The sequence below is a fragment of the Corapipo altera genome, unplaced genomic scaffold, assembly GCF_003945725.1.
Source record: "Corapipo altera isolate COAL_440 unplaced genomic scaffold, ASM394572v1 201, whole genome shotgun sequence".
NCBI lineage: Eukaryota > Metazoa > Chordata > Aves > Passeriformes > Pipridae > Corapipo > Corapipo altera.
In genome coordinates this window covers 989,060-1,008,963 of record NW_020884940.1, presented here as the reverse complement: position 1 = coordinate 1,008,963, position 19,904 = coordinate 989,060, and the positions used below count along the sequence as shown (strand labels likewise).

Below are 19,904 nucleotides of genomic sequence, written 5' to 3'. Positions count from 1 at the left end.
GAGGGGAAGGAGGGCGCTGCCGGGGGAGGCACCCGGGGCGGAGGAGGATGAGGAGGAGGGCGGGGATGCGAAGGCGGGCGGCGGCGCAGGCCCCCCCCGGGTTGGGGGGGAGCGGAGGGCGGGCAGCGCTGGGGGGCGGCTCGGGCCCCCCCGGAGGGAGGCGGGGAAGGCGGCGGGGGCGGCGCGGCGGCTCCCGGTGTCCCGCGGCGGAGTTCCCGGTGTCCCGCACCGTCCGGGCAGCCCCGTCCCCGCCGAGCCCCGCGCAGGTGAGCCCCGCACGGCACCGCACCGGGAGCGGGCAGAGCCCGGCGGAGCCCGGCCCCGCGGCGGGGAGGGACGGGACAGGGCGAGCCGGGGATTCCCCGCTAATAACCGGAGTTAATCACCGCCCCGGGGCCGTGGGGACCCGCCGGTGCGGAGGGTGCGGGGTAGGGAAGGCGGGGAGCGGGCGGGGAGTACTGGGGGGGGTCAGGAGTGGGTGCAGGGGTGGGCAGAGGGTGCAAGGGTGGGAGCAGGGGTGGGTGCAGGCAGTGGCAGACCAGAGGAGCCGGGAGGCAGCAGAGGGGAGCCGGGAGGTGCAGGGGTTGTGTCTTGGGACAGGGGGGCTGGGTCGCAGGCAGGGAAGAGCAGGGGGTGCGGGAGAGCCCAGTGCAGGCAGTGCAGAGGTGGGTCCCCGCTCACGGGGGTCCCCGGGTGCTGTGCGTGGGATGAAGGCTCAGGGATTCACGTCCCGCTCTGGCAGCAGCCAGTGTAGCCGGAGCGTGTCCGGTCTGTCCCGACTCTGTCTCCCTCTGTGCAGCCCGGCCTTGCCTCGTGGCAGGAAGCAGGAGGGAGGCCAGGTCGGGGTGACCTGCAGGGCCTGAGACACCCCGGGATCCACTCGGGACCGGGAGATAAAACAGGAGGGAGGGAGACCTTCCTGGGGGGTTCATACAGTAGGTGCCCAGTTCCACTCTGGGGAACCTCAGTCTTCACGTTTCCGGATGTTTGGAGTGAATCCAGGTGCTGTGATTGGACTGAACCCACGGGATACTGGGGCTTGCCCTGTGTGCATGGGGTGGGTGTGGAGCAGATGGTGATCCAACAGTGGATGGGGGGAGGCCACACTGAACCCCAAAATTTGACAGAGCCATGGCCAAGAGGGTCAGCACCAACTCCATGCTGGTGGCTTTGCTGGAAGTATCCCAGTGTTGGCAACCACATGGGCTGGTGCCCACCATGGACTGGTGCCCACCACTTGCCCGTCCCGCTGGTGCCCAATGTTTCTCCCTTGCAGGCAGCTGTGTTGGTCCTGAGCTGCTGCCACAGGCACCATGAGGGGTCTCTGGGCCCTCGTGCTCATGGGGCTCGTCAGTGCCTGCGAGGGGAAGGAGCCGCCGCCGGCAGAAGGTAAGGGACACTGGGAGTGAGGGCTCGGGGTCTGCACGGCAGCAGCCCCCTCCTTACACGTCCCTGGGGAGGGTTTGGTCAGACCTAGGGATGGCAGGGTGGCTGGAGACACCCTGGTCCCCACGTGCCAGGACTGGAGCGGTGGCTGCGAACGTTGGCTCCCTGCAGAGCGCCGGCTGCTCCAGGCTGTGGGGCTTTGCTCAGCATCCCGTGTGGGCAGGGGGCCAGGGAGAGCTGAGCGAGCCCAGCCATGGGGAGCCAGCCCAGGGACACCCCGGCATCGCCCCCGCAGCCCTGGCTGTGCTCGGGGAGGGACTGGGCTTGGCCGTGCTCCGGCCGCGGGACGCTCGGTGCCAGCTGGCAGCGCCGGCGGCGCGTCCGGCAGCACGTGTGGGGTAGGTGAGCCAGGACCTCTCAGGGCTGTGGCAGGGATGCACAGAGCTCCCAAGGGAGTTTTGGCCTCCAGCTGCCAGCTGGGAAGAGGTTTGGCCACGGTCCACGCCATGGTGGAGGCTGCCCACGTGCAGCGGGGGACAGGGGGACAATGGCTGAGCCCACGAGGATCTCTGCCGGGGTGTCCCTGGCCACGGGGTCGCTGTGCCTGGGTCCCGGTGTGGGAAGAGCTCGAGGCGGATGCTGGGGAGGAGCCGCTGGCAGCGACGCCGTGGTTGCATCAGGCTTTGTGGGGGTGGAGCAGTGGCTCGTCTGGGGGGCCCGGGTTTGCCCTTGGAAGGGACCCGTAGCCGGCACCAGCTCCCGCTGCCCAGCACGGCGTGGCCTCTCATCTCCTGGCCTTTTCTTAGGGATATGAGGCTTGGACAGATGAGATTTTCCCTTAGGATCTGCACCAGGGCTGGGAGAGGCTTCAAAGGGATTGAGCCGGGGTGATTTATGCTCTGCTTTCAGTCCCCTGGCCTGCTGAGGATGATCTCAGCGCCAGCAGGAGGGAGCTCTGCCCCCGGTTGTGACACACACAGCCCGCCCTGCCGCTGCCATGTCGGGGGTCCTGAGGGTGAGGACACCCCCCCACACCACTGCTGACCCCATGTGAGTGGTCAGCCTGGGGGAGAAGCACTGTGGTGGTGCCTGAGGGCCCTCTCCGAGGGCAGAGATGGAGGTGGGCAGTGGGGCTGAGGGGGGGTCAGACATCCCCCCAAGAACAGCCAAGGAAGAGGCGAGTGAATTGTTGGTGGCCATCCCTGCTCCAGGGCCAGTGTGCATGGAGACAAAACAAATTCCTCTTTCACTACCCCCTTGTTTACTCCTTTATCTCACACCTCCCAACATCTGGTGCATTCAGAGGAGGTGGATTGATGCTGCTGAAGCAGTAATTTATCAGTGCAAACAGCAGCAACATCCCCGTGATCATGGCTCACATGGCATTTCCAGCCTCTTGCTGTCCCCTGGCTGGACCCTAAAGCCTGTCCCCTGGGCCACTGGGTCTGAGCTGTCACCAGGATGGGACAGGAAGGCCAGAGGGCAGCCCTGGGTGCCATCTCCCCACTGTGGGTGTCCGTGGCACCTGTCCGAGTCTCCTGATGCTGATTCCAGCTGCGAAAATGTTTTGAGGCAAAATGCACAGGAACTGGGAAAAGCATTTCACCTGGTGAACTGGCTGTAGGAGATGAAGGGGCTGTCTCTGAGCTCACTGTCTGTCCCCTCCAAACTGCTCCAGGAGGGCTCCAGCTTCTCTCCTCCAGGTTCCCAGGAGCCAGTGCTGCTGTGGGAGCAGATCCCTGCTGGATCTGTGCTGCCAGCAGCTTTGGGGGGCTGGGGTGAGCTCCTGGCAGCACCCTGAGACCCTCTTGGGCTTGGGGAGCTCTGTGTTGCCACCCTGCTTGTCCCACTGTGCCCCTGGGCACGCTGCAGTGATGGTGATGTGCTGATTTGCCTTGCAGGGGAGCTGTGCCCGCAGCTCTGGGACGAGGACCTGGCTGGGGACAAGTATGAGAACATAACAGGTAAGGAAAGCCTCTCTCACCCTGCAAATGGGGTCCCTGGGCAGCCCTGGCACCCCGGGGGTGGGCTCTGTGCCCTGCCTGGGGAGGCAGGGCCAGGTCTCACCTGCTCTGCTCTGCCCTGCAGGTTTTAACCTGATTAAAAGGTTCGAGCTGCTGAGGATCTCGTCCGTCAAGAAGATCAGCAGCCCCCGGGGGCCGACGGTGCTGAGGCTGGGGGCTGTGCCCCTGGTCCAGCCCACCCAGTGAGTGTTGGGGGGCTCAGGGGGTGGCTCTGGGTGACCCATGGGGGTGGCCCTGGTTGACCAAAGCTCCCCTGGGCACCATCCCCGTGTGTTGTAAGGATGGAACCCAAGGGGAGCTGGGTGGGCTTTGCCCTGAGCTCGTGCTGGGGGCACCAGGCAGCTCCACGGCACCCTGGGGGATGCAGGGGACCCCGGGGGCTGCCCAGACACCTTCCTCCTAGAAAGTAAATCAGGGGCTGTCGCTGCTCAGCTGGGTGGTGGCCAAACCTTACGCAACCAGGGCTCTGTGGCTGCTCTGTGGTTGCTCTTGGCAGGCGCCCGCGGGGTCCAGACGAGCTCAGGACGCTGCACAGCCCCGAGCAGGCACTGCAGGGCCTGGGGGGGTCTGCTGGGGGAGGCATACGGAGCCTGGGCCCCGTCCTCCCTGTCTCTGGGTCATGCTGCCCGGCTGTGCCCGTGGCTGTGCCGCCCCACAGTGCCAGGGCTGGCAGGGCTGATGCAGCGTGGCAAGGCGGGAGCAGATCCACGTCCTCGGGAGCTGTTCCTGGAGGAAACCGCTGCGGTTTGCACGCCTGCCTCCTCCAGCCTGTCCCCACATCGCCCCAGGGCTGGCACGCAGCTACAGCGGGCATGGGGCTCTCCTGGGGGCGAGGAAACCTGGCCTTGGCTCCTGACCTGGGCAGCCAAATCCTGGGGTGGCTTCAGGATGGCTCCAGACTGGTGTTGCTCTTGGCTGGGTGCCTGTGGCATCCCGGATCCAGCCATGAGGAGTGCTGAGTGGGGGGATGACCGCCCTACCCAGGTTGTTAGCTCCAGGTGGGCACCTCTGGGTGCCCATCCACCTCGGTGCCCAGCGAGGATGTCCCTGTGTCCCACGGAGAACAGAGGGGACCACCAGCTCTGTCCTGCTCCCCATCACTTGGTCCAGCTCCAGAGGGGTGGTTTGGAAAATCACTGGCGTGGAGCTGAGGCTGGGAGAGGAGCAGAACTGGAGCAAATATTTCCAGTGGTTTAGTGGGCTGTGGGAGAGCTGGGCACGGCCCCACTGGGGAACTGCCACGGCTGCCATCCAGCCCATGGAGCCTTGGGGGTTGTGGCTGTATTTCCTGGCTTCCCAGGGGAAAATTGGATACCGTGGGGATAAGTGCATGGCCCTGGGTGCTGCAGCCACCCCAGGAGGGCTGTGTTTGGGGTGCAGGGGGTGGGGCAGGGATGGGGAAGGTGCACTTGGGGCTGAATCCACCACGATGGCATCTGGGATGCCACTGGTGGGGACAGAGCCTGGTGGGATTCACGGGGGGCTCTTGGGGTGATGCTGCCACAGGGGTGGGTGCCACAGGGGTGGGTGCCACAGGGGTGGGTGTCATAGGGATGGGTGCTGCCACCAGCCTTGGTGCCAACTCCAGCACCAGAGCCCAGTGCAGGATCTGGTGCCCCTGACACCCATCCCCACAGGCAGGTGTTTCCTCGTGGGCTGCCCCCCACCTTCACCCTCATCTTCACCCTGCTGCTGAAGAAAAACAGCACCGGGGAGCACTGGTACCTCTTCCAGGTCACCGACCGGCAGGGATACCCCCAGGTACTGCCCCGGGAAGGCGGTGGGATGCACCAGCAGCGCGGGCACAGCCAGAAGCCGTCCCTGAGTGTTGTCCCCTCTGTGCTCAGCTCTCCCTGTCCGTGCACGGCCCCGAGAAGAGCCTGGAGTTCCAGGCCAGGGCAGCAGGGGCCGCGTTCGTCAGCGCCGTGTTCGCGGGGAAGGCCGTGGCGTCCCTGTTCGACGGGCGGTGGCACAAGGTGGTGGTGGCCGTGCAGGGCCACGCTGTCTCCGTCCACCTGGACTGCTCCTCCATCTCCTCCAAGCCGCTGGCGCCGCGGCGGGCGCTGGCCCTGGAGGGAAACACCTTCCTGGGGCTGGACGCCGTGCGTGGCACCCCGGTCCGGGTGAGTGCCCGTGGGGTGAGGGCACCCCTGCCACCCCTGGAGCCACCCCTGACCTGCCACCCCTGACCTGCCACCCCCACCCACTGCAGTTTGACATCCAGCAAGCCCAGATCTACTGTGATGCCGAGCTGGCCCGGCAGGAGGGATGCTGTGAGATCTCGGCCAGCGGGGTGAGTGCCCCTGAACCCTCCACCCCAATCCCAGCTGGACCCTGGAATTGCCCTGTGCACGGTCAGGGTTTTCCCCAGAGGGGAAACTGAGGCTCGATGAGGGCCGGTCTCTCCCCTGTGGGTCACCTCCTGCTCGTGGTGGCCTCGTGGTGCCTGTCCCCATGGATACATCCCTCTCCTGAGTCACACCGGGTGCTCGGGCGGGGCCGGGGCTCCCGGCTCTCCCCTCGGCAGCCCCACACAGCAGCTCTCTCTCCCCGAAGTGCCAGACGGAAGCTCCCAAGACCCGTCGGCAGGCGGAGCTGATGCAGAGCAGCAACCTCATCGAGATGGTGCCACAGCCCGAGGGCCGGGTCTACACCCGCTGCTTCTGCCTGGAGGAGCCGCTGGGCACCGTGAGCTCCGGCGTCCCCATCCCGGTCCCCATCCTCGTCCCCATCCCCATCCCAGCACGGGGAGCGGTCCCAGCCCCGCGGGATGGGCAGTGGCTCAGCTGCCGTGCCCGGTGCTGCTGAGCCCTTAGCCACACGGATCCAGCCCCTGGAAAATCCCTGCCTCGCCCTTTCCACCGCACCAGGCGAGGGAGGGAGCTGGTGGTGACCGGGGACCTGGGAATGAGGGAGGGGAGGGCTCCTGTGGTCCCACCACTGTCTGCACTGGCCGAGGTGGGTCTCATCCATGGGGGCCTCAGGCAGGATAACCCGGGATTCGTGGAGAGGGAGCACCCAGGAGTGCCCAGCTGGGATAACCCGGGGGTGCTCCTTTCTCTCCACAGGAGCCAGTGAGAACCTCGGGGAGGAGCAGCCTGAAGGAGGATCCCAAGGAGAAGGTGAGGGAGGTGCAGAGCGTGTCCCAGCCCGGCTGTCCTGGTCCTGCCATTCCCAGCTCCACTCCCCTTCCTCCATCAGTGCCATCCCAGGGGCCCACCCACCCCCTGGGCTGGATCTGCCCCATGGCATTTGGGAACTTTCCGCTGCTGCCAGAGCTGCAGGTCTGGAAGAGCAGGGCAGAAGCGGCTGCTCTGCTCCCCCGAGCAGGAACTGAGGCCCCACTTGCTCTCTGCTGCTGCTGGAGTGATCCCAGCTATGGCCAAGGGCCTCTTTGTTCCCTCCGAGCGTCTCCGGAGCGCTGCCAGAGCTGGGAAGCGTCTCCAGTGCTCCTGTTCCTCATCCCTGCCTGTCTGTGTGATCCCTGTCCCGCCACAGGGATTCAGGGCTGCTCTGTCCCAGTGGTGGGATCCTGCTGGGGATCCCTGGGGTGTAGATCAGGTCCAGCAGTGTGGGCTGGGGCCCGTGGGAGCATGGGGTCCATCCTGCAGCCCCATCCTGCCTGTCCCCGATCCCATGGGAGCAGACTGGAGTGGCTGGTTTGGCTGGAGGAGCCGTGGTCAAGCCACAAAGCCGCAGGGAGAGCCGGGTGCCAGGCTCTTCATGTCCCCAGGGAGCAAACATTGGGTTTTCCCTTCTCCATCCAGGGCATTCCCTCTGCCCACCCACGGGCACCCCTGAGCTGGTGGGGAGATGCTGCAGGGGCAGCCCCATGGGGTTGGGGTGCCCAGGGGAGTGGGGCAGTGCCCACAAGGGTGTGGGTGCCACAGAGGGGTGGGTGCTGTAGGGTTTGGGGTGCCATGGGCAGCGAGTGGAGCTGGTCCAAGCCCCCATCCCTGTCTCTTCCAGTGCCCGCCCTGCTCGGCACAGATGGCATCGGCAAACGTGAGTGTGGCACTGGCTGTGCTGGCAGGACAGGGGAACCCCGGCCCAGCCTGGGTGGACTGGGGGCTGGGGACAGCAAAAGCCACCCGGGTGCTGGCTCAGGGGTGTCCCCCACCCCTCTGTCATCACCACCAGCCCCCCACGACCCACAGCTCCTCCTGGCCTGGGGCCCTGCAACATCTGGCTATGGGGAAGGTCTCTGATCCCTTCCAGATGTGGCCCCATTGCTGCAACAACTGTTGGCTGGAGGTGTGGGGGGGATGATGGGGGGATGGTGGGGTGGGTGTTTGGGAGCCCTCATGGAGCTCCTGAGGAGCTTGGGGACAGGGTGTGGGGAGGATGGGCACCACGGTGGGGTTGGGGCTCTCCTGCTGCCATTTGGAGCCACCATGACCTTGGGAGGCTCCAGGACACCTCCCTCCTCTCTCCCCAGGTCACACTCGGTCCCTCAGGTCCAAAGGTAGGTTTGTCACCCCCCAGGACACCCAGGGCCCAGCCCCGGCAGAGATGTGGCCACTCTGTGCCTGGAACATCCTTGCCTGGAGCCGTGGGCCCGCTGTGGGCACACATGGGGACACCTGAGCCTGTTTTGTGCCCCACACCTCCCCTCTCTTGCAGGGCACCAAGGGCGAGCGTGGCCTGCCTGGCACCGCCGGCGCCAAGGGGGAGAAGGGCGAGCGTGTGAGTGTCCCTGGCCACGTCCCGGGTGGGGACCCTTCTGTGGGGCTGATCCCTGTGGGGTCCTTGCCATATGGGGGTCCTGCTGCCCTAGGGGTGTTCCTGACCCCCCACCCTTGGCTGTGGTGGTTCGGGCAGAGCCCCTAAGCCACCTCCCCCCTCCGCAGGGCATCGACTGTGTGCGCACCCACCCCGGCAGCCCCGTACAGGTGAGACCCCCCCCCCGAGCCTCCCTGAGCCCCCCTCCCCACCTCTGCCACCCCACTCACCTCCTTCTCCTCCTCCCCAGTGCGCTGAGGGGCCGCGGGGCGAGAAGGGGCAGCGTGGAGAGGTGGTGAGTGACACTCAGCCATGGGGACACGGGGTGGGGACACTGCGGTGGCCCCCCCTGTGTGGCTGGTGTGCCCGGGGTCCAGCCCTGAGGGTCCAGCTCTGTGGGTGGGTGGGGGGGGGATGAAAGGAGCAGAGGTGAGAGCAGAGGGGAAACCCTGCACAAACCCACCCATGGGTGCCTGCACGAGCCCACCCATGGGCACCCACCTCTTCCTGCTGTTCCCACGCAGGGTGTCCCCGGGGCTGCCGGTGCTGACGGGCAGAAGGTGAGTCCAGCCCCACTGTGGGTCCTGGCACTGTGGCAGGGACACCTGAGCTGTGTCCCCTGGGGTGGCAGCAGCGGTGCCAGGACCTGCCGGGGCCAACCTGGATGGCAGAGGTGACGGCGTGGGTGATGCCACGGGTGACAGCACAGGTGACATTCATCTGTCCCACAGGGCCAGAAGGGCCAGAAGGGTGATGGGGGACTGCAGGGCAAGCCGGGGCGCCCAGGGCGTGATGTGAGTAGTGCCAGGGGCTACCTGGGCACCCCCTGGGCAGCGGGGTCCAGCTGCAGGACCAGCCTGCCCATGGGGTGCACACACAGAACCTTCACACTCTGCTCCCCTCCCGGCAGGGCCGGCCCGGAGAGATCTGCGTGGTGGGCCCCAAGGGCCAGAAGGTGGGTGGGGGTCCGGGGGGGAGGAGGTGGGAGATGAGGCACCCGGTGGCAGCACTGGTATTGACACCTCCCTTGTCTTCCAGGGTGACCCTGGCCTTGTGGGACCCGAGGGGCTGGCTGGTGAGCCAGGACCCCCAGGGAAGCCAGGATCTCCAGGGATTGGCTTTCCAGGGAAGCCGGTAAGGACCCCTGTGCCTGTGCCCGGATGACATGCCCAGTGGGCATTGTCGTGGGAAGGGGTGAGGTGTTCCAGAGCTAACACCACCCTCTGTCCCTTCCAGGGTGACCCTGGTGGCCCCCCAGGTCCAAAGGGAGAGAAGGTGAGTGGAGGGAAGGGGGTCCTAGCTACCCCTCCCTGCCCAGGGCGGCTGGTGGGGACTGGGATCAGGAGCTGGATCTGGCACTGCTGAACCAGTGCTGGCTGGTGGAGCTGCCACCTGCTCAAGCCCCAGCTGGGTGGCCTAAGGAGCTGGCTTGGGGGGCAGGAACTCCCCTGGGGGGACAAGGGTATCCCGGGGTTGCCAAGGGCTGTGGTGTTTTCCTCTGCTGGGCTCAGGCTTTCCCATCTCTGGCTCCAGGGCAGCTCAGGAGCTCCTGGACCCGGAGGATCGCCTGGGACACCCGTGAGTACCAGGAGCCTGGAGCCAAGGCCCGGGGTCAGGGACGGGTTTCTTGGCTCGAGGTTGGGGCTGTTTGGCCAGAGCAGTGGCGGGATCCAAGCCCAGGAGCTGAGAGGGATTTGGGATCACCCAGTGATCCGGCGGCCTGGCTCGGGGCTGGGATTATCCAGTGCCACAGCTGATGGAGAATCAGGGGGAGCTGGGTGGCACTGCCAGGGCACACCTTCACCTCAGGGCTCCCTGAAGCAGCCCCCTGCCCACCTTCTTCCCACAGGGTCCTCCCGGTGCCCTGGGGCCAAAAGGAGACAAGGTAGGTGCCATGGGCTGATGCTGGCACAGCCCCACCATGGTGCCCATCCCTCACCTCGGGGCTGCTTGGGGGCCACTCCAGGACCCCCCAGCCTGGGCTGTGTCTCACTGTCCCCACTGGGCAGGGTGAGCCATGTGAGGTGTGTCCCACTGTCACCGAGGGGACACTCGGTGCCATCGGGGTGCCCGGCAAACCAGGACCCAGGGGAGAGCCTGGAGCGCCCGGCAGGGACGGGGTCTCGGTGAGTCTGAACCTGGGGGCTTGTGGGGTGGAGGGCAGGGCAGGGGCTCATCTCAGCATCCCTGATGCTCCCTCTGATTCCCCCTTCCCAGGACAGACCCGGCCCTGCAGGACCCAAAGGGGACAGGGTAGGTGACATGGGGTCGACTGGCTTGTCCCCCTCTGGGGACACCAAGCACCGTCCAGCCCGTGCTGGCAGCACCCAGCCCAGCTCCTGTGTTTCCTTTCCAGGGAGATCGTGGCATCCAGGGGATGAAAGGGGAGAAGGTGAATGTCCAACCCTCTGTCCCACCCTCTCCCTGAGCCCCTGCAGCCCCCTGAGCTGTCCCCTGTCCCACCCCCAGGGGGACTCGTGCCTGTCCTGTGATGCCCGTGTCCTCGCCGCGCTGCGCCGGGGCCCTGCCGAGGGGTTTGAGGGTGAGCCGGGGCTGCCGGTGAGTCCTGGGGCTGAACCCCCCTGTCCCGTGCTGGGGGGACACCCCGGTCACCCTGGGGCTGCTGGGGGTGCCAGGGGTGTGACCATGGGAGGTGTTCAGCAGGGTGACCTGGGGCTCCCTGGGCTGGCTGGGATCAAGGGTGAGAAGGTGAGTAACCCCCACACCCACCCCCATTCCCGCGTTGCTGGAGTCAGTGGGAATGGCTGGATCACCCCATGGGGTTGGGGCAGCCTTGTCTGACCCTGACTGTTCCCTGTCCCTGACCCTGCTCCGTTTCAGGGGGACGGTGGCCAACTGGGACCCATGGGCAGACCGGTGAGTGGGGGCACAGGTGGGCAGGGGGCATGTGGGGGCTCAGGGTGGGTGCTGGGAGCCCAGGGTGGGCAGGAGCCGGGTGTTGGGGGCCGTGGTCTCACCTCTGCTGTGGCTTCTCGGTGCAGGGGCTCCCGGGAGAGAAGGGTGACCCGGGTGTGCGGGGGCTCAAAGGAGAGAAGGTGAGCCCTACCATGGGGACCCCCGGGACCCCTCTCCCTGCCCTGTCCATGCCACCTCCCCAGCTGTGACCTGTGCAGCTCATTGCATGGGATGGCCCTGAGATGGGCACAGCAGCGCTCCGGTCCCCAGAGCCACATTCCAAGCGGGATGTCCCTGCGCAGGGGGAGCCGTGCGGGCAGTGCCCTCCCACCCCACAGGCCCTCCAAGGGGCAGCGACAGTGGTGGCTGTGCCAGGACCACCGGGAGAAAGGGGCCAGAGTGGCCCCCCGGGCAGAGCGGTGAGTGCCCCCTGTGCCCACAGTGCCCAGTTTGGGGGGGATGCTCCAGCCTGACCCATTCCTCCGTTTCCTCAGGGCAGACCGGGCGACACTGGGCAGAAGGGGCAGAAGGTGAGAGGGCCTGGGAGGGGGTCCCAGCAGGGCTGGTGATGGCAGAGGTGGCTGTGACCCCTGCGTGCCATGTCCCTTCCCTCCCCACGTGCCCTCTCTTTGCCAGGGGGACGCTGGCAGCCCCGGGGATCCCGGCACGCCGGGCATGGCCGGTGTCCCAGGGCTGTCGGGTGAGCCTGGAATCAGGGGTCCGGCCGGCCCCAAAGGCGAGAAGGTGAGACCCCCCATATTTTGGGGACCTGTCCCCTCTCACCATGGTGTCTGCCACCCCTCCATCCCTCTCCCATCCCCTCCTCCACAGGGAGACCCCTGCGAGCCCGGTGCTGCTCCACTCAGGGACCTCTCAGGCGTGGTTGGCATCCCAGGAAAACCTGGAGCCAAAGGGGACCAGGGCCCCCCTGGCATCGGCCAGCCAGGCAGACCTGTGAGTGCCCCCTCCCCATGGCCATGGTGCCCAGTGGCATCGTGCCCTTGGGGTGACCCTGCTGTGTTTTAGGGGAAGCCGGGGCTGCCGGGGGTCCGGGGCCCTCCCGGGCTGAAGGGGCTGCAGGTGAGCGGGGTGCAGGGGCTGGGTTTGGGGGTCCTGAGGGCACCTCACTGCCCCTCCATCTCCCCAGGGTGAGCCAGGACCGCAGGGGATCGGCCAACCAGGACCACAGGTGGGTTTTGGGGTGCCCATGCCGTGCCATGCCGTGCCGTGCCGGGTTGCTCTGCTGGATCTCACACACTTTGCTTTTCCCAGGGAGACCCTGGAAGCACCGGACCCCCTGGGACACCTGTGAGTAGCATTTTAGGGTACCCAGTCCTGGGAGATGGGGCAGCCATGAGTCCCTCCCAATTCCTGCAAGCGGGGGCATCATTCCCCTGCAGTGTCAGCCCCCCCTGTGGGCACTGGCAGGGGGGTCTTGGCCAGCCCACCCTGGGGACAGTGCTGTCCCCTAGGCTCACTGGGGGGCTGTCTGGGACAACTAACACCCTCTCCTGCCCCCAGGGCCCCCCTGGACCCCAGGGACCCCCGGGGATGGCAGCAGAGAAAGGTGCCAAGGTAAGGGAGCATCCCCCAGCCCTCCGTGCCCCCCCTGCCCCCTACTCCTGCTGTCCTTCCTCTGCAGGGATCTCCGGGGCCCAAAGGTGCCGTGGGACCTCCTGGACCACCAGGGACCAGTGTCACAGGGCCACCGGTATGTCCTGCCCTCTGGGATGGGCACTGCCACCCCCCAGCCCCTCAACCCTGGCTAAAAGCCACCGTGCCAGGGGTCGAGCCAGGGAGCTTCCTCACCCTCCTCTCCCTCGCAGGGCCCCGAAGGGCAGCGGGGGCTCCCCGGGTCCGGTGGGCAGCCGGTACGTGCAGGGGGTGCCAGGGGGGCTGTGCCCAGAGCGTGGGCTGAGCTGGTGCCCCCCATGCTCATTGTGGGTGGGGGGCACTGGGGGCACCAGGGGTCACCCGCTCATGCTCCACCTTTCCTCCTGGCAGGGGGAGAAGGGTGCCCAGGGAGAGAAGGTGAGTTGGGGTCTGGGTGGGGCTGTACCCCCTGTTCCACCTCCTGTACCCCCTGTTCCACCTCCTGCCCTCCCTGCCCTCACCTCCTCTCTCTCCACAGGGAGACCCCGGGGAGTGCTCCTGCCCCCCCAGCCCCCGCCAGGACCCCAACTACACCGGGATGCCAGTAAGTGCCACGAAGTGCCCATGGGCACCCCTGGCTCTGCTTCACCCCCACGGGCACACCCTGATCCCCCTCAGCCCCCGCCTCCATCAAATTCTCTCCCCCCTCTTCCCCTTCTCTCGTCCCCAGGGAGCCCCAGGGCTGTGGACTGGGATGTCCTGGCAGCCACAGCCAGGCCCGCAGGTGGGTGCTGTGCTGCACCCCCCACCCACCCCCACCTCACCCCCTGCCTCTCTCTGACTGTGTTTTGGGGTCTTGCAGGGTCCCCCCGGAGCCCCCGGGCCCCCCGGCCCCCCCGGTGCCCCTGGTCGCCAGGTGAGGGACAGGGGACAGGAGATGGGAGCGGGACTGGTCCTGCCCAGCTTTTAGCACGGGGTTTAAACACTCTCTCCTTGGATTTAGGGAATGCCAGGACACAACGGTTTGCCAGGACTGCCTGGGCCTGCCGGAGACCTGGTAGGTGGTGCCCATGCCCATGGCAGTGTCCCCTGTGCCCCACGTCCTGCTCCCCTATTGTGGGACAGTCCCTCCCTCCCTCTATCCCTCCCTCTATCCCTCCATCCCTTCTTCCATCTCTCCATCCCTCCCTCCATCCTTCCCAGGGGCCGCTGGCCATCATGGCTGAGAGGAACATCGAGGTGCTGAAGGTGAGAGTGTGGGGATGTGTCACCTTTTCCTGCCCTGCGGACCCCAAACGCCTCGGGGCACCCCTGACTCCCTCTTTTCCTCCCAGACTCTCTGTGGGGACTGTGCCCAGCTCCAGGCAGCCTTGGAAGCCCCCAGGGGTGTCGAGGGGGAGAAGGGGGATGGGGGCATGCCGGGTGCCCCTGGCAGTGAGAGCTGTGCCCGCGTGAGTATTTCCACACCTCTGGGTGGGAATCTGGGTGCCCAAAATGCCCTGGTCTTGGGGGAGGGAAGGTGAAGAGACGCTCCTGACTCCCTGGGCCTCGGATGGTGTGGCAGCTGTGGGAAGCAACATGCTTTGGACACGCTCTGAGCATGCTCTGGACACGCTTGGGGCACACTGGTCCTGCTGGGAATGTGAGCAGGACCCACATACAATCCCTGCCTGCCCCAGTGGGGTTCCTGGGAGGATGATGGGATTGTCCCATTCCAGTGTAGGCTGGAGCAGAGGGTGCTGACCCCCCGAGGGATGTGGGGTGTGCCCCACAGCTCCTCTGGGCTGATCCCTGGGTGACTCCTGGGTTTTCTTCCAGTGCTTTGCCCAGTTCCCGAGAGAGGAGGCAGCTCGGGTGAGTGAGGAGTGTCCCCCCCTGGCCTCTCCCTGTCCCTGGGGACGAGCTGATATCCCAGTCTGACTCCCTGGCTCCCAGGGTGCTGCAGAGGCTGTACCCCTATTGCAGGAGCAGACGGGGCTTCGGGGGGGCAGAGGCTGCTTTGGGGGGGCTTGGCAGGGCTCAGTGGTGGGCAGTGGGCAGTGCCAGCCCGGGGTTCTGACACATCCCCACTCCCTGCAGGGTGACAGCCCTGACACTGACTGTCCTGGCCATCCCGGGTTGCCGGGTGCCCCGGGCATCCCTGGAGAGAGAGGAGAGCAGGTGGGTGAGCTCCAACCCCTCCTCAGACCCCCCACCATGCCAGCCCTTCCCAGGGGCCATGGCTGGTCCCTCGGTGCCCCTCAGAGCTGGTCCCTGTCCCCCCCCTCCCTGTGGTCACACCTGACACCTCAATCCCTCCCCAGGGCTCACCAGGACTGCGGGGACCCCCCGGACCACCCGGGCCCATCGTAAGTACCCATGCCCAGGGGTGAGGGGCTGCCAGGCTGTGTGGCCATCATGGTGTGGTCCTGCAGGGCTTGGAGGCCCTAAAAGCAAGTTGCCAAGAGGGCTGCCCCGTGCCCTGAGGCCATGGTGATGGGCAGAGGGGCACGGCATGGCCTGGACGTCACATCCTGGAGATGGAGGTGAAGGTGCTGCCAGCCTGGAGATGGAGCAGGAGCTCTGTGGCACCCCGAGGGATCAGCCCAGGCTCCCCCGTGCCTTTTCCGGGCCGTGACCTCCCTGTTTTTCCCCTCAGGGCCCCCCAGGCTTTCCTGGAACGCCGGGCGCACCCGGACTGCCCGTAAGGACCCAGCACGGCTCTGCTCTGTGCCCTGTGTCGTTGCTGCTTGGTTTGGCTGTGTCCCTTGTCCCTGTCCCCCCTGGGAGCAGCCTCAGCACAGCTGCCCCATTTCTCTTCCATGCCATCTCCATCCTCCCATTTCCACCTCCTCCATCCCAAAGCAGGGGGTCGGTCTCGGTGGACCAGGATCTGGGAATGACCTTCCTGAGCTCAGGGATCTGGCGCTGGCACTCACCAGCTCTGGTGCCACATGTTGGGTCCCTTCATCATCGGGGCACCTGGTTCAGCTCAGCAGCTCCTGGTGTGCCAGGGACCTGTCACCCCAGGGGATGGGCTGGGTGGCACCTGGGGGCAGCTGCCCTCAGGGAAGCCCCTCGTGGGGACCAGGAGGATCCTCTGTGCAGCCAGCGCTGCCTGGGCTCATCCTCCTCCTCCTTTGCTCTCTCCTCTGTGGTCATTCAGCCTCCACCACCATCTCCATTTTGATCTTCATCTCCATCTCCATCCTCATCTCCATCTCCATCCTCCTGCTCCCGCCCGTGCTCGCTCCTGGCAGGAGCTGGTGGTGGGGCTGTGCCGGTGGCTCTCGGAGGATCCGGCCCTCCTGCTCGTGTCCCCTCGTCCACTAATGTCACACCACGGTCTGTGTGGGGCTCTGGGGGGCTCTGGGTGTTGTTGCTCTGCCATGTGCCAGCGTGTCCTGTCCAGCCCGTGTCACCTCGGCACCACATCACCCCACTAACCCACCCCAGAGGTCCCACGGCACAGAGCCCAGGGGCTCCCAGCTGTCCCCTGGGAGGATGGGAGGCTCCAGGCTGGGGCACGTGCTGGGTGCCAGGAGCTGGGCACCCCACGCAGCCCCCCCAGGGCTGAGCTGTGGGTCCTGCCCACGGGTCACAGCGCGTGGGGGGCAACGGCAGCAGTGCCAGTGTCTGGGTCTGAGCACTCGGGCTCGGGCTGAACCAGGTGCCCATGGCTGTGCCGTGGGTGGAAGGAGCCCAGCCAGTGCCAAACGGGTCCTCCCTGGTGCCCAGGGAGGCTGGTGGAGATCACAGACCCCATGGGCTGTGCCCAGGTCCTGCTGCCAGGCGGGCACAGCCCTGGGCAGGGATTGTGGGAGACCCCCTGCAGCTCCTCTCTTTTCCCCCCAAAGGGTCTCCAAGGGGAACGTGGCCCTGCTGGGCTCGCCGGAGCCAAAGGGGAGCCGGTGAGTGGCGTGGGAGGAGGGGACAGAGGGGACACTGGTGCCCTGTGGGCTTTGGGCACCTGGCTGGGGCATTGCAGGTGGCTCATCCTCCTCCTCCTGCACAGGGACCTCCAGGACAGCCCGGCTACCCCGGTGCAATGGGCCCCCCCGGCCTGCCCGTGAGTACTGTGGGGAGCCAGGCAGGCTCTGCCAGCCCCCACCCCCTTGGGGGTCCCCATGTCCCTCCTGGTGCTCACTGGGACCCCCCCATGTTGCAGTTGGGGGACACCCAGTGGGCACCAAGCACTGCATCCCTGCAGGGCTCATCCCTGTCCCACCCATCCAGTCCCATCCCACACATTCCCAGTGCCCTATCCACTGCCCTGCTCCTCCATGCCCCATCCATCTGTGCCCTGTGCATGCCCTGCCTGTCCCCCCATCCTTCCTCTTCCATGTCCCATCAGTGTCCCCTCCCTGCCCAGTGCCCCACTCTGTGCCCTCCATCTCCTTCCTTCCCCAGGGCATCAAAGGCGAGCGAGGCTATGTGGGCCCCCCCGGGGAGAAAGGGGAGCTGGTGAGTCCCTCTGGGCCGTGCTCCGGGGGCAGAGGGGCTGGGGGCTCTCCCAGGTGCCCCCTTACCGTGGGCACCAGGGCTGAGGCCCTTCCAGCCTCATCCATCTCACCCCATTCCTGCCTTCCCAGGGACCCCCCGGCATGGACGGGCCCCCCGGTCCCGCAGGACCCGCGGTAGGTGCCCACCCTGATGGCCCCCGGGGGGCTGTGGGGAGGGAGGGGGGAGGCTGTGGGTGCAGTGGGGTGCTCCCCACCACCTCATCCCGTCATTCCACAGGGACCAAGGGGAGAGCAGGGGCTCCCGGGCAGCGCTGGCGAGAAGGGGGATCAGGTGAGCACTGCCAGGGGCACAGGGACCCCCGGGATCCCCAGTGGGCAGGGTGTGGCTGTCGGGGTCTGGCTCAGCTCTCACCTCTCCACAGGGTTTCCAGGGCCAGCCTGGCTTCCCGGGACCACCGGTGAGTCCATCCTGCTGGGAGTGATGCTCCAGCACAGCAGGGTGTCCCCGGGAGGTGATGCCCATCCCTGGCTGTGTGTCCCCACGGGGCCAAGGAGGGGGATGGGGGGGTTCTACAAGGGGAACACGGGCACATCCCGTGGGATATGATGCAGGGAGCAGCCCCAGAGCAATCCTGCTAAAATGAGTTTGGAGGCAGCGGGATGTGTGGGCTGGGCTCTGCTGCTGGGACTCCCCTCACTCATCACCCCGTTCTCTTTAGGGACCCCCTGGCTTCCCAGGGAAGGTCGGTCCAGCTGGGCCACCAGGGCCCATGGCTGAGAAGGTGAGTGCCACGGGCCAGTGCCCCCAGGCTGTGGCTGTGTGATGGCACCGCTCGTCCCTGGTTTGGTGCCCTGGCTGTGCCCGTGACCTCCTGTGGCTCTTACAGGGCAGTGAGGGCATGCGAGGCCCCACGGGGATGCCAGGACCCCCTGGACCCCCAGGACCTCCGGGCATCCAGGTAAGACCCTCCCCATGTGTCACCCTCGGGGCCAGAGGGGGCAGGACCACCCATGTCATGGTGCTCCTGGGAGCACGACTGGCTATTCCCATTCCCCAGGGACCAGTTCCCATTCCCCAGGGACCTGTTGCCATGGCCTGGGGTGCCCAGAGCAGGTCCCTCGGGGACCCCCAGAGCCCCTCAGTGCAAACCACCCTCTGACATCCTCACCTTGTCCCCGCAGGGCCCCGCTGGCTTGGAAGGACTGGATGGCAAGGATGGCAAGCCGGGGCTACGGGTGAGGCTCTGGGGCTCTCTGGGGTGCTGGTGGGGGACAGTCACCCTGCAACCCCCCCAGGACACTCCCAACCCGTGTCTCTTTCTCTCCAGGGTGATCCAGGCCCCCCTGGGCCACCAGGGATGATGGGTCCTCCGGTGAGTGTCAGCTTTCCTTGTCACCCCTCCCTGGCGCTCAGTGCCTGGCACGTCCCTGAAGCCAGGCCTGGGGGTCCCCTGAGCCAGGACTGTCCCACTGTGTGTTCCTGGGGACACTGAGATCCAGGGGGAGGATGGGGTCCCTGGTCAGGGTCACCTGCCTTGCCCTGCTGGCAGGATCTGGGACCCCCACCCAGCTCTTTTCTCTCTCCAGGGCTTCAAGGGGAAGACGGGACACCCGGGTCTCCCAGGACCAAAGGTGAGCGGTGGGGACACTTGGTGGTGACATCCCCAGGGACATGAGTCCTGGGCCAGGGTATCCATGCATTGCTCTGCTCACAATGTCCCTTCCTCCTTTTAGGGTGACTGTGGCAAACCTGGTCCCCCAGGGAGCCCAGGCCGGCCGGGAGCTGAGGTGAGTGAGGGGTGGGGGGGGGTGGGACCCCTGAGCTGCTTGGGCACCATGCAGCCTCTCCTCACCCTGCCTTCCTCATCACCACCCTGCCTTCCTCATCACCCCATCTTCCCCAGGGTGACCCCGGGCCCATGGGACCCCAAGGCCGGCAGGGACCCCCAGGGCTCATCGTAAGTTGGACCTGCCCCCCGTGGTGCACCAGGAGAGTGCCCGTGGGGGGATCACAGCGGGGACTCCCTCCAGTGCCAGGAGTGGGGTCATCACCCACAGCCCCCCCGCTGACACCCCTGTCTCTGCCCCCAGGGACCCCCTGGCAGCCCGGGACAGCCGGGTCCCGCTGGCCTCGCTGGAGTGGTGAGTCCTGGAGCCCCCACCACAGCCCCAGCCGTGGGATGTGGGGTCGGGATGGGGCTGGGTGGGTGCCATGGACAGTGGGTTTGGGGGTCCCCATCCCCATCCTGTGCTGATTCTGGTACTCCCGCTCCCTCCTCCGTGCAGGGGCTGAAGGGTGAGCGTGGCTCCGTGGGGGAGCGAGGTCTGCCAGGGATGCCAGGGCAGCCGGGACCCCCAGGACACCCCGGACCACCGGTGAGTGCAGCACAGCCCCCGGTACCCCAGTGCAGTGGGGACCTCGAGGACTGGTGACTGGTGGTCACTCTGTGGTCACCACTGTGGTGGTCACTGTCTCACACTTTGGTCTCACAGGGGGAGCAGGGACCAGATGGACCCGTTGGGAAAGAGGTAAGAATGAGGGCTCTGGAGCTCTCCTGCCCAGCTGGACCCACAGTTGGATCGTGACATCCTCACGGTGTCCCCAGGGTGCCCGTGGTGGGGACATCCCTGCCACCCTGCTCCTTTGTGTGTCCTCAGGGTCCTCCAGGAAAGCCGGGCATTGCGGGACCGGCGGGACAGAAGGTGAGGGGAGTCTGGCTGTGCCACTGCAGCCATCCTGTGCCACAGCCATCCCAGAACCCCACAGTCATCCCAGAACCTCACAGCCATCCCAGAACCCCACAGTCATCCCAGCATCCCA

The 19,904-nt window shown here is 66.7% G+C and overlaps 1 protein-coding gene across 1 annotated transcript in view; it reads left to right on the top strand.

Moving 5' to 3' along the window:
* The first annotated feature begins 65 nt into the window (after nt 1-65).
* Nucleotides 66-19,904, top strand: part of COL16A1 (collagen type XVI alpha 1 chain) — a 21,609-nt gene continuing 1,770 nt past the window's right edge. Inside the window, 66 exon segments of the mRNA XM_027661458.1 lie at nt 66-421; nt 1,277-1,389; nt 3,288-3,350; nt 3,475-3,592; nt 5,048-5,171; nt 5,258-5,533; nt 5,623-5,703; nt 5,967-6,098; nt 6,479-6,532; nt 7,380-7,415; nt 7,849-7,875; nt 8,034-8,096; nt 8,261-8,302; nt 8,383-8,427; nt 8,657-8,692; nt 8,864-8,926; nt 9,043-9,087; nt 9,171-9,266; nt 9,369-9,407; nt 9,666-9,710; nt 9,982-10,017; nt 10,142-10,258; nt 10,350-10,385; nt 10,489-10,524; nt 10,602-10,691; nt 10,794-10,841; nt 10,974-11,009; nt 11,135-11,188; nt 11,351-11,467; nt 11,543-11,578; nt 11,685-11,792; nt 11,880-12,002; nt 12,075-12,128; nt 12,196-12,237; nt 12,321-12,356; nt 12,570-12,623; nt 12,691-12,759; nt 12,875-12,919; nt 13,053-13,079; nt 13,180-13,245; nt 13,372-13,425; nt 13,504-13,557; nt 13,645-13,698; nt 13,845-13,889; nt 13,976-14,092; nt 14,460-14,495; nt 14,721-14,801; nt 14,945-14,989; nt 15,280-15,324; nt 16,478-16,531; nt 16,636-16,689; nt 17,031-17,084; nt 17,213-17,257; nt 17,361-17,414; nt 17,506-17,541; nt 17,803-17,865; nt 17,971-18,042; nt 18,266-18,319; nt 18,412-18,456; nt 18,671-18,715; nt 18,818-18,871; nt 18,988-19,041; nt 19,175-19,225; nt 19,370-19,459; nt 19,577-19,612; nt 19,742-19,786. Of these exon segments, the coding sequence (XP_027517259.1) occupies nt 66-421; nt 1,277-1,389; nt 3,288-3,350; nt 3,475-3,592; nt 5,048-5,171; nt 5,258-5,533; nt 5,623-5,703; nt 5,967-6,098; nt 6,479-6,532; nt 7,380-7,415; nt 7,849-7,875; nt 8,034-8,096; nt 8,261-8,302; nt 8,383-8,427; nt 8,657-8,692; nt 8,864-8,926; nt 9,043-9,087; nt 9,171-9,266; nt 9,369-9,407; nt 9,666-9,710; nt 9,982-10,017; nt 10,142-10,258; nt 10,350-10,385; nt 10,489-10,524; nt 10,602-10,691; nt 10,794-10,841; nt 10,974-11,009; nt 11,135-11,188; nt 11,351-11,467; nt 11,543-11,578; nt 11,685-11,792; nt 11,880-12,002; nt 12,075-12,128; nt 12,196-12,237; nt 12,321-12,356; nt 12,570-12,623; nt 12,691-12,759; nt 12,875-12,919; nt 13,053-13,079; nt 13,180-13,245; nt 13,372-13,425; nt 13,504-13,557; nt 13,645-13,698; nt 13,845-13,889; nt 13,976-14,092; nt 14,460-14,495; nt 14,721-14,801; nt 14,945-14,989; nt 15,280-15,324; nt 16,478-16,531; nt 16,636-16,689; nt 17,031-17,084; nt 17,213-17,257; nt 17,361-17,414; nt 17,506-17,541; nt 17,803-17,865; nt 17,971-18,042; nt 18,266-18,319; nt 18,412-18,456; nt 18,671-18,715; nt 18,818-18,871; nt 18,988-19,041; nt 19,175-19,225; nt 19,370-19,459; nt 19,577-19,612; nt 19,742-19,786 (4,521 nt within the window).